Source organism: Podarcis tiliguerta (assembly GCF_965153285.1).
Source record: "Podarcis tiliguerta genome assembly, chromosome: 1".
In the NCBI taxonomy this organism is placed as follows: Eukaryota; Metazoa; Chordata; class Lepidosauria; order Squamata; family Lacertidae; genus Podarcis; species Podarcis tiliguerta.
In genome coordinates, this window is record NC_139534.1 from 17,148,207 (window position 1) to 17,161,852 (window position 13,646).

The window sequence follows — 13,646 nt, forward strand, 5'->3', positions numbered from 1 at the left end:
ACGGTGAGTTTGGGGTAGCCCAATGCAAAAATCCTGAGGATCCATGTGGATCCATGCTAAAGTCGCCCTAAAGTTGCAGGGGCGCTGGAAGTCGCAGGGGCGCTGGGAGAGTGAACGGGAAGCAAGAGAAGGAGAACGATGCCACACACACACACACACACACACACACACACAGAGTATCAATCCTAAAGTCGCAGGAGAGCGCAGGGGTGCTGGGAGAGTGAACGGGAAGCAGGAGGAGGAGAACGATAGCTCAAGCACACACACAGTAGCTAATCCAAAATCGGACAGCAAAAAACTGCAGGCAGGGACAGAGAGCACGGGGTTGTTTTAAAGCAGCCAACCCCGCTCTGCTTCTCTCCCTCCTCCCCGGCTCAGCTCGCTGACAGGAGCCGCTTACACCCGCTTTGCTGTTTCAAAGCGAGCCACGGACTGCTCACAACTGCAGCAGATTCCCCCGCCATCCATAGGCATTCGCTCCATAACGCGCACAGACATTTCCCCTTACTTTCTAGGAGGAAAAAACTGTGTGTTATGGAGCGAAAAATACGGTATATGTATACACACACACACACACATATACACACACACACACACAGATGTATATATATATATATATATACATGCACACACACACACACACACACATATATATGTACATATACACATATGTATACACACACACACACACATATATATCACACAAACGCACACAGATGTATATATATCTATATATATACATGCACACACACACACATATATATATATATATGTACATATACACATATGTATACACACACACACACATATATATCACACAAACACACACAGATGTATATATATATATATATATACATGCACACACACACACACACACACATATATATATATATGTACATATACACATATGTATACACATACACACACACACACACACACACACATATATATTTATCCATATACATACACACACACACACACACACCCTTATATATCCTGAAGGCCATACCTGAGCAGTCAAAGTGTCAAGAGCAGCCAGGGCGCTTTCCAGGATTGGCAAGGCTTCGGCCAAATCAGCATCGCACTCATCTTTGATGGCTTTGGCAGCCATGGCTTGCTCATTAGCCACGATTTCGTCGGCTTTCACTATTTTCTCCGTTTTGGCAACTTCCAGGGACTCCTTCTCAATCACGAGCATCATCTCGTCCACCTGCTTGCTGGCTACCCTGAGCTGGGGCTGAAGGGCTTCCAGCTCCACCTGCATCGTGGCCACCTGGGCTGCCGCCGAGTCCAGTTTCTGCAAGCCAACTTCGTACCTTTTCTTCATTTTCATCACCTGCCTAGAAGCAATTTGGGACACGTTCACACGGGCGACACACATTGCAAGTGTCATCAAGTTAATCCGAAAGCAGCCCCTTTTGCTGAACGCACTTCTGATTCCATTTCCCCTTACAGTAACCAACTATCAATCTTCTTGAGTTTTTAAAGCCTGGCTGAATTTCACAACCCTATGCCCTTATTAACTCAAATATCTACCGTATTTTTCGCCCTATAAGACGCACTTTTTCCCCTCCAAAAATGAAGGGGAAATGTGTGTGCGTCCTATGGGGTGAATGCAGGCTCCTTGGCTTCAGCGATAGCAACGCGAAGCCTCCGAAGCCTGCGCTCTGGAGGCTTCGGGTTGCTTCCGCTGAAGCCAGGAGAGTCTGCTCTTTGAGGCTGGTGGTGGGGAAAGCAGCGCTTCCCCCATCGCCTGCCCCAGAGGATGGGGGGCAACAGGAAGGCGCGTGACGCCTTCCCGCTACTCTCCAACCCTCCTGTGGGCTTTTGCAGGAGATGGGGGAATTCCCCCACCTCCGGCAAAAGCAGGCAAAAGCCACGCGCTCTTTAAAGGGGCTCCGCGGCTTCTGCTGGCTTTTCTATGGGGGGGGGATTCCCCCACCTCCTAGAAAAGCCCACAGGAGTCGCGCACCCTTTAAAGAGCGCACTGCTCTTGGGGGCTTTTCCTCGAGGAGGGAGAAGGGACTGACTGGCCGTTTCAGTCCCTTCTCCCTCCTGGTCGAAAAGACCGCAGGAGTCACGCTGGGCTCCTGTGGGGTTTTCGGGAGGTGGGGGAATTCCGCCACCTCCCACAAAAGCAGGGAGAAGGTCTTGGAGTAGCGCACAGGCTGTGTGCAGCCTGTTCACTGCTCCCAGAGCTGCAGGGGGAAATCATATTTTTTTACTTGATTTCCCCCCCTGAAAACTAGGTGCGTCCTATGGGCCGGTGCATCCTATAGGGCGAAAAATACAGTATTTATTTCTCATATTTTAAGATTACATTCCAAGGTAGCCAGCAACCTACTTTTAGATAAATATTACTTTACCCGTTTTTAAAACTCACTTTCCCCTGACAAGGCCACAAATCGTGGCCCAATCTGAGGTGCTGGTGTTTAGCTATAAAAACATTCCTAGCCTAGGATTAAAGTACGGTAATTCAGAGACAGACTCTCCCCGTTTTAACCTCTGTGCTGCCTACATTTTGGGCCCTGGGCTCTGTGTATCTTCACTTTTTCAAGTCCAAGAGAACCTCCCCAGGAGTCAGGAAATGTAACTCTTTCAAATGCAGATGGGGCACAACATGACATCTCAACTGCTCATTTTGGCAGGTTTTGTAAGCTGCTTTGAGCACTGCGAAAGCCAGGGCAAGCTAAATAAATGACTGGGTGGTTAAGCGCACAAATAAATACAGTGGTGCCCCGCAAGACGAATGCCTCGCAAGATGGAAAACCCGCTAGACGAAAGGGTTTTCCGTTTTTCAATGCGCTTCGCAGGACGAATTTCCCTATGGGCTTGCTTTGCAAGACGAAAATATCTTGCGATTCTTGCGATTGTTTTTCGCTCCCCACCCCCTTTTTCTAAGGCACTAAGCTGCTAATAGCCTTTTAGCAGCTAATCCGCTAATCCCTTAAACCTTTAATAGCCGCTAATAGCCGCTAAACCGCTAATAGCGCTAATCCGCTAATAGGGTTGCTTCGCAAGACGAAAAAACCGCTAGATGAAGAGACTCGCGGAACGGATTCTTTTCGTCTTGCGAGGCACCATTGTACAAACATCTTGCAACAAACTCAATTATATAAAAAAATTAAAAGGGGGGGAGTCTCTAACAGCTCAGAAAAGCATACACTATCTTGCAAAGAGATGAAAGTTACAAGCTACAATATTTTTATTAGGTAAGGGGACCCCTCACCATTAGGTCTAGTCGTGACCGACTCTGGGGTTGCGGCGCTCATCTCACTTTATTGGCCGAGGGAGCCGGCATACAGCTTCTGGGTCATGTGGCCAGCATGACTAAGCCGCTTCTGGTGAACCAGAGCAGCGCACGGAAACGCCGTTTACCTTCCCGCCGGAGCGGTACCTATTTATCTACTTGCACTGGGTTGCTTTTGAACTGCTAGGTTGGCAGGAGCAGGGACCAAGCAACGGGAGCTCACCCCATCGCAGGGATTCAAACCATGACCTTCTGTTCAGCAAGTCCTACGCTCTGTGGTTTAACCCAGAGCGCCACCCGCGTCCCAATATTTTTATTAGCCTGCTATCAATACAGGACTATGTTCGTCATTTGGGAAGCATTAACACCTTAAGACAGGCATAGGCAAACTCGGCCCTCCAGATGTTTTTGAGACTACAATTCCCATCATCCCTCAGCACTGGTCCTGTTAGCTAGAGATGATGGGAGTTGTAGTCCCAAAACATCTGGAGGGCTGAGTTTACCTATGCCTGCCTTAAGAGAAGAAAGAAAAAGGTCAAAACTCTTAGGTTTGTTTGTTTATTAATTACAAAAGCTTCTTTGCCTGGTCATCTACAGGAAATCCTTACTCATGAAGGGTGACCAAGCGAGAAAAACTGCACACCTGGTCTAACACCCTACATGCCAATAATAATAATAATGATAATAATAATAAATTTATTATTTATACCCTGCCCATCTGGCTCTGTTTCCCCAGCCACTCTGGGTGGCTCCCAACAGAATTTTAAAAAACAAGATAAAACATCAAACATTTAAAACTTCCCTAAACAGGGCTGCGTTCAGATGTCTTCTAAAAGTCAGATAGTTGCTTATTTCCTTGACATCTGATGGGAGGCGTTCCACAGGGCAGGCGCCACTACCGAGAAGGCCCTCTGCCTGGTTCCCTGTAACTTCGCTTCTTGCAGTGAGGGAACCGCCAGAAGGCCCTCAGCGCTGGACCTCAGTGTCTGGGCTGAACGATGGGGGTGGAGACGCTATACGTTATAAGTCCAAGTAGGGAATAATGAGAACAACCACCATTTTGTGCATGCTATACTCAGTCTGTTATAAGGGGCTTGAAGTGCAGGCAGGGGCTGAGAGCAGGGAATGCAAGGCTATTTCTCATATCAAAATTTTATATTAATAATACTTACGCCCTATTCTTTTCCAACAGAGATTTGAATGTGGAAATCAACTCCAGGTATGAAGTAGGTGTTACATAGTTGTGTCTCTGGAGTTCGTTAAAGAATGATTCAGACAAATTAATGGTAGTAGTATGAAATTTTTGACACATATCGATGCAACCATCTCGGGTTTCCTCTGACATTTCGATATCTTCTAGGGAGCGAGTAGCAACAGCCTGCAACGCGTCCGAAGGCCACGACTAAATTTAAGGAAGAGGAGCAAATAATTTACTCTTATCATGGAAACAAGATATTGCATAAAGAATGCTTCTGCTGCAATGTTTTGCTAGCCCAAAAATGGAAAACGAGCGAGGTCCCAACTAACGAAGAATGGCAACTTAAATTGATGGAATATGCACAGCTTGCGGACTTAACATATAGAATAAGAAAACAAGAAGAATGTACGTTTAAAGAACTAGCTCCCCTAAATCTAAAAGATGGATCAAACTGTTGTTGTATTTGTTTAAAAACCATTAAGAATGGTTTTGTTTTTTTAACTGCATTATTCTTCCCACTGTCTGCTATAGCTAAATTCCATGACATACAAAATTCACATTATTAATTCCACAATGTACAGAATTTTTGTTAATTGCATTGTCAGTACACTCTTCCACCCAATTCATTTTGTTTTTTGACAAATTAATAATAATAAATAAATAAACATAAAAATGTGCACTCCACACCCCTGAGACCATTCTATTGTAACTATCCAACCTTCCAAAATTTCAACACCTCTTGTGATGGTTTGACCCCTTTTCATTTTAACAGTACAAATTCTACAAATACAAATTCATTTCAATGTAGAGAGAATGCAATGTAAATGGGTGGTCTGTGTGTGTGTTGAGGACAGTATGTGTTGTTTGCAGGCTGAAAGCAACGGCAACAGTAAATTCTGATTATAGTTATTGGAATGATGCCCATTCCATATATGGGGACGAATAAGCAAACATCCAGATTTCCATTCCCATTTCTGTTTTCATAGGAAATCTCCAACATCCGTATAACTCTACAGTTCTGATTCTGATTCTGTGTGTGTATGTTCAGAATGCAGCCAGGGGACTACAGGTTTGCCTATTCCTCCATCTAAAAATGACTGCACATAGCAAACTATCACATCAAGCAGAATTCCAGGATCTAACATTGTCAAGTTAAATAGAAACGTTAAAGAGATGCTGCTTCTCACGATGTACTCATGAAGAAGCTTGCATCACAGAATGTGCATATTCCAAAAGGCCCGTACCTGAAACCAATCAATAGTGCAGCAGTTAACAAGCGCCGGGAACTTTCTAAGACGATTACGGAATGCGTCTCCAATGGGACTCATGGCCAAGACAACATGCAACTGGTCTCGGCAGCGGTCAATGAACATGTTGAAAAGGGCAATGGGGCTGCCGTCCGTCTGCTTCGTTCTGTCACGCTGGCGGTCTATCTGACGCATCTTTTCACAAATTTCCTGCTTCTCGTCGACTGCAAAGAGGTTCGGTACCTCTCCGGCATTCAGCAAGTTGTTGATGTCTTCCAAGAACGACTCCCTTTTTATCTGGCTATCAGTGAACAGGAAAACCCCTTGCATCTCTCCTTCGGTAGATCTCCTTAGGATGACTTTCAGGTCCTCGTGCCATTCATTGGTCCCGTAGCTCTTTGATATTTCAACCTGGAAAGGCGTGTAGTCTGACATATATGCAGCCAAACGGGTCAGGGACTGCCGCCCACTTCCTCCGACACCAACCAGAAGTGCGTGGCTACGAGGCTGCTTTAGAATACGGGAAATTCTGCAAACATGTTCTATGGCAAATCGGAATAAGACCAGCTGCATGGGTTTCTTGCTCATTTGGTTGTATTCGTCCAAATGGCCCTCTACGACCACCCTCAAATGGTCCACATCCAAGACCTCTCTGTAGTTTGTATCATCCCTTTTAGGATCATGGAAATCGCAGAACATCAGGCTTCGCAAATCATCTTCACCCACCAAACCATCGCCATCGAAGTCCAATCTCTCGAAAAGATCGTCAAACTCTTCTTCAAATTGGCTTTTCATTACCTGTTGGATGCAGCCAATGAGCCAGGATCGATCCGCTTTATCTACTAAGCGATCGTAATACACCCGAAGGACCTGCACGACAAATGGCAATATGGTTGTTCTAATGGTGGCAATTCCAGTCACAAACATGAAAATGGAATGGGAATTCCCTCAGGTACAATATGTACCGGTAATTAGAATTAATATTGTAAAGGAGTGTAGGAAGAACTTAACACTAGGGCTTAATTGAATACTATGTTTCATATGGTTAAAAAAAAATATTCATTTTTCAATATTTATTACTTTTCCAACAATTACAAATAAAAGAAAAAAAGAAGAAAACAACAATACAATACAATACAAAAACACTGCATACCACTAACACACTAAACTAACAAAACAAAACAAAAACAATTTAAAATACATCAAACACATCCAACAGTTTCAATGTCTTATCTTTCATTCACTTATTTCCACGACCTCCTCACACCTCCCTCTTTGTATTCCATTTCTATTAATTGTTTCGGCAATTCCTTTCCATCTTCCTCTGTTTTCTATCCTATAATCATCTTAACACATTCTAACCTTATTTTTCCCTTTAATACTCTATTAATCTATTTACACTTAATTCCTTATAACATTTCTACTAAAGCCATATAACTTCATTCCAACATTTTTCTAACATTCATAATTTTACAATATTTCTATAAATAGTCTTTAAACTTTTTCCAATCTTCTTCCACCGACTCTTCTCCCTGGTCTCGGATCCGAAACCAAAATATTCATTTTTCTATCAACAAAACATTTACTGGTTGGCAGGATGGGGGCAATAATTAAGATCTACACATTACAAGTTCCACTTGGGAAATGCAAGTTCAGTGAACTTCAAACCATTAAATAAACTCTTCATTTATACTTTAGGCACTTGCAAAAGCCACAAATTAATCTTTGTATTACACTCAAAGGTGGAATAGAGCAATACTGAAATATAGATACACAAGTTTTATCAAATACAAAAAAAAAAAAGGTTTATCTTCTGAGATTTTCACCCCATCCATCCTAAAGGGCTGAGGTGGGTAACTATTTAAAGCAATGTCACCCACTTGAAAATACAGTTAGATGTCCCCACCTCTCTGTTGACTTGCTTGAAAGCTAATATAAAAAAAAGAAATCTTCTGAAAGCAGCTCAGGCTTGACTCCATTATGCCTTTTGTGTATCTTGTAGAGAGCAACAACGTATGGATTTAACAAAATTTTTAATACTAAGTAACTGAAAGAACAGCCATGTTCTAAATCAGGCTTCTTCAGCCTCGGCCCTCCAGATGTTTTGAGACTACAATTCCCAGCATCCCTGATCACTGTTCCTGCTAGCTAGGGATCATGGGAGTTGTAGGCCAAAAACATCTGGAGGGCCGAGGTTGAGGAAGCCTGTTCCAAATCAAATAATTTAACTGCCTCACAAGAAAATACTTTTTCATCATATCAAGACAAAAGCCTTCAGTTATTGACTAATGACAACAAAAAGTTTACCTCATGAACCCAAAGGCGTTTTATTGTCCCTGTAGATGCTGTCGTTTCAGGTCTCGACAGGCAAACACCTTGGATGACACGAGAGAAATCACGCAAGTTGAACAAATAGTGTGATTTGGTTGGAGTCGGGAGCAGATTCTCCATAGCCTCTTTATATACTGTCATGGTGCCGTTTACAATCTGTGCTGTCAGCTCAACATATTCTGGAGGGAAGCTATAACTGTTGGTTTAAATGTAAAACGCAAGAAATAAAATGACTCGTACAATGCTACCGAGCAAAACATAAACTTTAATGCACTTTCCTGCACTTGCTAAACTCCTTGGGCTGCCAATCAAGGATGGCTATAACAGCCGTACATATATGTCGGAGGTTTCTAAAGATATAAGCGGTAGTGAAGCTGTTTGCCAGTGGGAACTACCAGGAGCCATTAAGGAATTATTAAGAAGGGAGAGGAAGTCCTGCTCCTACCACTAATTGTCAGGAGATAATGGTGGAGGGACGCGGGCGACGCTATGGTCTAAACCTCTGAGCCTAGGGCTTGCTGATCAAAAGGTCGGCGGTTCAAATCCCCGCAACCGAGTGAGCTCCCGTTGCTCGGTCCCAGCTCCTGCCAACCTAGCAGTTCAAAAGCACACCCAAAAGTGCAAGTAGATTAATAGGTACTGCTCCGACGGGAATGTAAATGGCATTTCCGTGCGCTGCTCTGGTTTCGCCAGAAGTGGCTTAGTCATGCTGGCCACATCACCCAGAAAAACTGTCTGTGGAGCGGACAAACGCCGGCTCCCTCGGCCTGTAAAGCGAGATGAGCGCCGCAACCCCAGAGTCGTTCGTGACTGGACTTAACTGTCAGGGGTCCCTTTACCTTTGCCGTTTAATGGTGGAAGCAAAGGAGCACTTTTTTTTTCTTTTGCTTTTGAGATAAGTTAAATAATAAATTAAATAAATATGTAAACATTGAACATATTTTGAAACATGTGTATGAGAATCCAAAAGGGTTTCACTGTTCCATGGGTTTTACCTTACTAAAGGAACACTTACTAAATGAGCAAAAGACAAAAGTGTTGAATATATTTGAAAAATAAGGTTATACAAGGATGTGCCAGTGAGCCAGTGTGGTGTAGTGATTAAGAGCGGTAGTCTTGCAATCTGGGGAACCGGGTTCGCGTCTCCGCTCCTCCACATGCAGCTGCTGGGTGACCTTGGGCCAGTCACACTTCTCTGAAGTCTCTCAGCCCCACTCACCTCACAGAGTGTTTGTTGTGGGGGAGGAAGGGAAAGGAGATTGTGAGCCGCTTTGAGACTCCTTAAGAGGAGTGAAAGGCGGGATATCAAATCCAAACTCTTCTCTTCTTCTTCTTAGCAGACCATCAATATCCATATTTACATTATACTGTATGCTTTGTAATCCACAATATTTCAACTTCACTTACCATATATTGAGGTGCCAATCAACTATTCTGGAGAAAATTGTATACATTGACGCATCATCAAACTCATTGATGGTAACTGTATTAAAATGTCGCAAATACCGAGGAGTAATTGGGTTTCGACCTCCACCTGCAAAAAGAAAGCACAATCATAATAATAAAAAAGGAACTACAATGAACTGCAAATTCAACAATGGAAACGCTTTTAGTAGCCAATTTGGACCAGCTTCTGCTAACCATTACAGTAAGTGAAAAGCAGGTTTTCATCAAGGACAAACTCTATGACCCAGATGCAGGGAGGGAGAACGTTGACGGACGCGGGTGGCGTTGTGGGTTAAACCACAGAGCCTAGGGCTTGCCGATTGGAAGGTCGGCAGTTCGAATCCCTGCAACGGGTTGAGCGCCCGTTATTTGGTCCCTGCTCCTGCCAACCTAGCGGTTCGAAAACATGAAGTGCAATTAGATAAATAGGTACCGCTCCGGTGGGAAGGTAAACGGCGTTTCTGTACACTGCTCTGGTTCGCCAGAAGTGGCTTAATCATGATGGCCATATGACCCAGAAGCTGTACGCCGGCTCCCTCGGCCAATAAAGCGAGATGAGCACCGCAACCCCAGAGTCAGTCACGACTGGACCTAATGGTCAGGGGTCCCTTTACCTTTACCTTTTATGTCTGGATTACCAATGTTTTATGGATGGTATTTAATGATTTTATTGTCTAATTATGTCAACAAAGGCTGAATGAATGAGTAAAGGATGAGTTGAAAAGGATGTTCAAAGTAACTTTTATTAAAAAAAAAACCCCAAAGCTTTTCTTTTGGGAATTATAGGGACCTAACTACCTAAATTGTATACAAATTCATTTATGTATGCTGCTACAGCAGCAAGAATTTACTCGCCCAAAAATGGAAAGAAGAAGTCCCAGTAAAGGATGAATGGATACAAAAACTTATGGAATATGCAGAAATGGCGAAACTTACCAAAAGAATAAGAAATCAAGTTAACAAACTTTTTGTAAAAGACTAGAAATGGCTTATTGAATATTTGCAGATAAATTGTAAACAGATAAAAACATTAGAAGGATTGTTGTAATAACCTGCAGTTTTATAAGAGTATATATTTACAGTAGATAATTAAATGAGGAAGTCAAATGAATTTGGATACGCAGACGATATTAAAAAATAAATTTAAGGAACCACAGAAAGAGCGGGAAGGAAGTCAAATTTCAAATTTTGAAATGTTAAATTGATTTCAAATCTAATGAAATGTATAAATTTGAAAAGTATAAATAAAAAACGATTTAAAAAAAAGAACTGTGTTCCAAAAGCACCAAAAGAAAAGCTTTCAAAATAAATTCAAAAGGTCATACCTGGTGGCCCCATTGCACACATGATCTGAATATCCACCAGTTTAATCACAGAGCAGTCCTTCAGGTCATACCAGTTCCAATGATCTAACCACTGACGAAGTAACTCTACAGGAGGCTGAGCCCCATAAACTTCTCTTGCTGGCATATTGACATCATCCACAAATACAACCTGTAAATAAAAAACTATTTTTCAACACTTATTCTGTACATTGCACAAATGCCTATGCACACAGAGAGTAAACTTCTTACTACTACTACTACTACTACTACTATTATTATTATTAAAAATGTGCTTCTGAGCTAGAGATGGGCTAATCTGTCAATTTCAGATTCTCATATTTACAATTTTGCATTCAGTTCTCCATAGTTCCAGACCAGTCTGCAACTAAAAAAATTAGTCCTCATGAAAATTCAAAAGCATTCTAATGCAAATTTCTAGATGCACATATTGCCTAATATGCACATTTTTGTAAAGCAATTTCCCCTAATACAATACATTTTGTTTATTTTATTTTCACTAACATATGCATTTTATGCACATTCTAATCCAGTGTGTGCATTTGGGCACACACATGGCTTGGCTGGCTAACTGCAGTGCAAAATTCAAAGAATTTTGAATCATGGCTGTGTTTCAGGTCACATATTGTCTGGGGAAGTGTGAATTAGGAACATTATTAAATTGCCCAGATTAAATTGTCCGGCAGGCCGGATTAGGCCCACGAAATGGACTTTGGACATGCCTGCTGTATACAAACACTTTTGTCCTCCCTGACCATATATTATGTGCTCATTTTTGTCTTCAGGTATCTGTAAAGGTAAAGGTAAAGGTACCCCTGCCCGTACGGGCCAGTCTTGACAGACTCTAGGGTTGTGCACTCATCTCACTCTAGAGGCCGGGAGCCAGCGCTGTCCGCAGACACTTCCGGGTCACGTGGCCAGCGTGGCGAAGCTGCTCTGGCGAGCCAGCACCAGAGAAGCACAAGGAAATGCCGTTTACCTTCCTGCTGGAGTGGTACCTATTTATCTACTTGCACTTAAGGGTGCTTTCGAACTGCTAGGTGGGCAGGAGCTGGGACTGGAAGACGGGAGCTCACCCCGCCGCGGGGATTCGAACCGCCGACCATACAATCAGCAAGTCCTAGGCACTGAGGTTTTACCCACAGCGCCACCCACGTCCCCCGTACAGGTATCTGTAGCTGGGTGCAAAAAAAATGACACGAGCGTTGTGACAAGTCTGTAGTCTTGTTTTGCTTTTTTAAAAAGTTACCATCCTCTTTCCAAGAGGGGGACCAAAGACTCCTTTTCTCCTTTTATCCAGCTTTGACATAATGATGTTCTGAGTCTGAGCTGCTGTAGTCTGCGCTGAGAAGTTAATGAGCAATGGTTTGTAGATATCCTTATGTAAGCGGTTTAAGAGAAAATCCTATAAAAATAGTTGAAACGGAGGGAGAGAGAGAGAGAGAATGGGTCACATGAGTATATACATCTGACAGCTTATATAGCCTACTAGCAAAAAGGCACACACACACCGCCTTGTATTTATTGCCAGTCGTCTAAATGCAGTAAGCTTTTCCACGTCAAGCTCATGAGCAATTCTGCTTATAAAATGATGAGACAATAATGAATCCACGGTCGTTAACGTTCACAGTGCCTTAATGAGGTTCCTGCAGAAATAAACCAGGGTGATTCAAAATTTTAGGACCCACGGTTTTAAAGAAAACGAGGTGATACATCACTGATACTCCCCATACCGAAATGAATGGGGAAGTTAAACTACCAAATGCCTGAGCTAACCAAGGCCCATTCTATCCCCAGCAAACTTCTCAAGATAGGGCAGGGGAAATAACTTTGCATTTTGCCTGTACCATAAATTCCACTTTTTAAAATGTTGTTATGCCATTTCAAGAGCACCGGAGAAGATCTTCTGTTTCTCAAAAAAGAAGTACCTTCCTTTTTTTATATAATATTTATTACTTTTTGAACAATTTACACACTACAAAACCAAATAAAAACAGAAAAAAGAAAGAACAATACAATATAAAGACACTACATAACACTAGACACATTAATCTAACAAAACCAAACAAAAACAATTTAAAACACTCAAACAGTTTCAATATCTTATCTTTCATTCACTTATTTCACCGACCTCCTCACACCTCCCTTTTTGTATTCCACTTCTGCCAAATGTTTCAGCAATTCCTTTCCATCTTCCTCTGTTATCTGTCCTATAATTATCCTAGCACATTCTAACCTTATTTTACCTTTAAAATTCCATTAATCTATTTATACTTAAATCCTTATAACATTTCTACTAAAGCCATATAACTTCATTCCAAGAATCTTTTAACATTCGTTAATTTTACAATATTTCTGTAAATAATCTTTAAACTTTTTCCAGTCTTCTACCACCGACTCCTCTCCCTGGTCTCGGATTCTGCCAGTCATTTCCGCCAGTTCCATGGAAAAAAGAAGTACCTTCCTAGGTGTACAAACCAAACCATCACTGAAGGAGTCTATGAGACCTCAGGGGCAGAGTGGCAAGTTACGCATCGCCAGAAAAGAGATTTTATTGCCTCATGGCAGAAGACAAGGATAAACACACTGTCTACTTTAAGCGATGCTGGTACATCATGAACATGATGATACAGTTATGATACAGTTCTTCTGGTCTTAAAACTAAACTTTATAAAGATCCACGTTTGCAGAGAGATCCACGAACACTTTACCATGCTTGGCTCACCATGCTATACCATATAGTAGGGACGCAGGTGGCACTGTGGTCTAAACCACTGAGCCTCTTGGGCTTGCCGATTGGAAGGTCGGCATTTCGAATCTCTGTGACGGGG

At 42.5% G+C, this 13,646-nt stretch overlaps 1 protein-coding gene across 1 annotated transcript in view; it reads right to left on the reverse strand.

Moving 5' to 3' along the window:
* DNAH7 (dynein axonemal heavy chain 7) overlaps positions 1-13,646 on the reverse strand; it is a 151,312-nt gene that overhangs the window by 56,518 nt on the left and 81,148 nt on the right. Inside the window, exons 36-42 of the mRNA XM_083404258.1 lie at positions 12,065-12,220; positions 10,798-10,966; positions 9,434-9,560; positions 8,003-8,222; positions 5,693-6,565; positions 4,423-4,652; positions 1,010-1,340 (exon numbers count right to left, since the gene is read on the reverse strand). Coding sequence (XP_083260384.1) covers positions 1,010-1,340; positions 4,423-4,652; positions 5,693-6,565; positions 8,003-8,222; positions 9,434-9,560; positions 10,798-10,966; positions 12,065-12,220 — 2,106 coding nt within the window. The remainder of the gene's footprint in view (positions 1-1,009; positions 1,341-4,422; positions 4,653-5,692; positions 6,566-8,002; positions 8,223-9,433; positions 9,561-10,797; positions 10,967-12,064; positions 12,221-13,646) is intronic.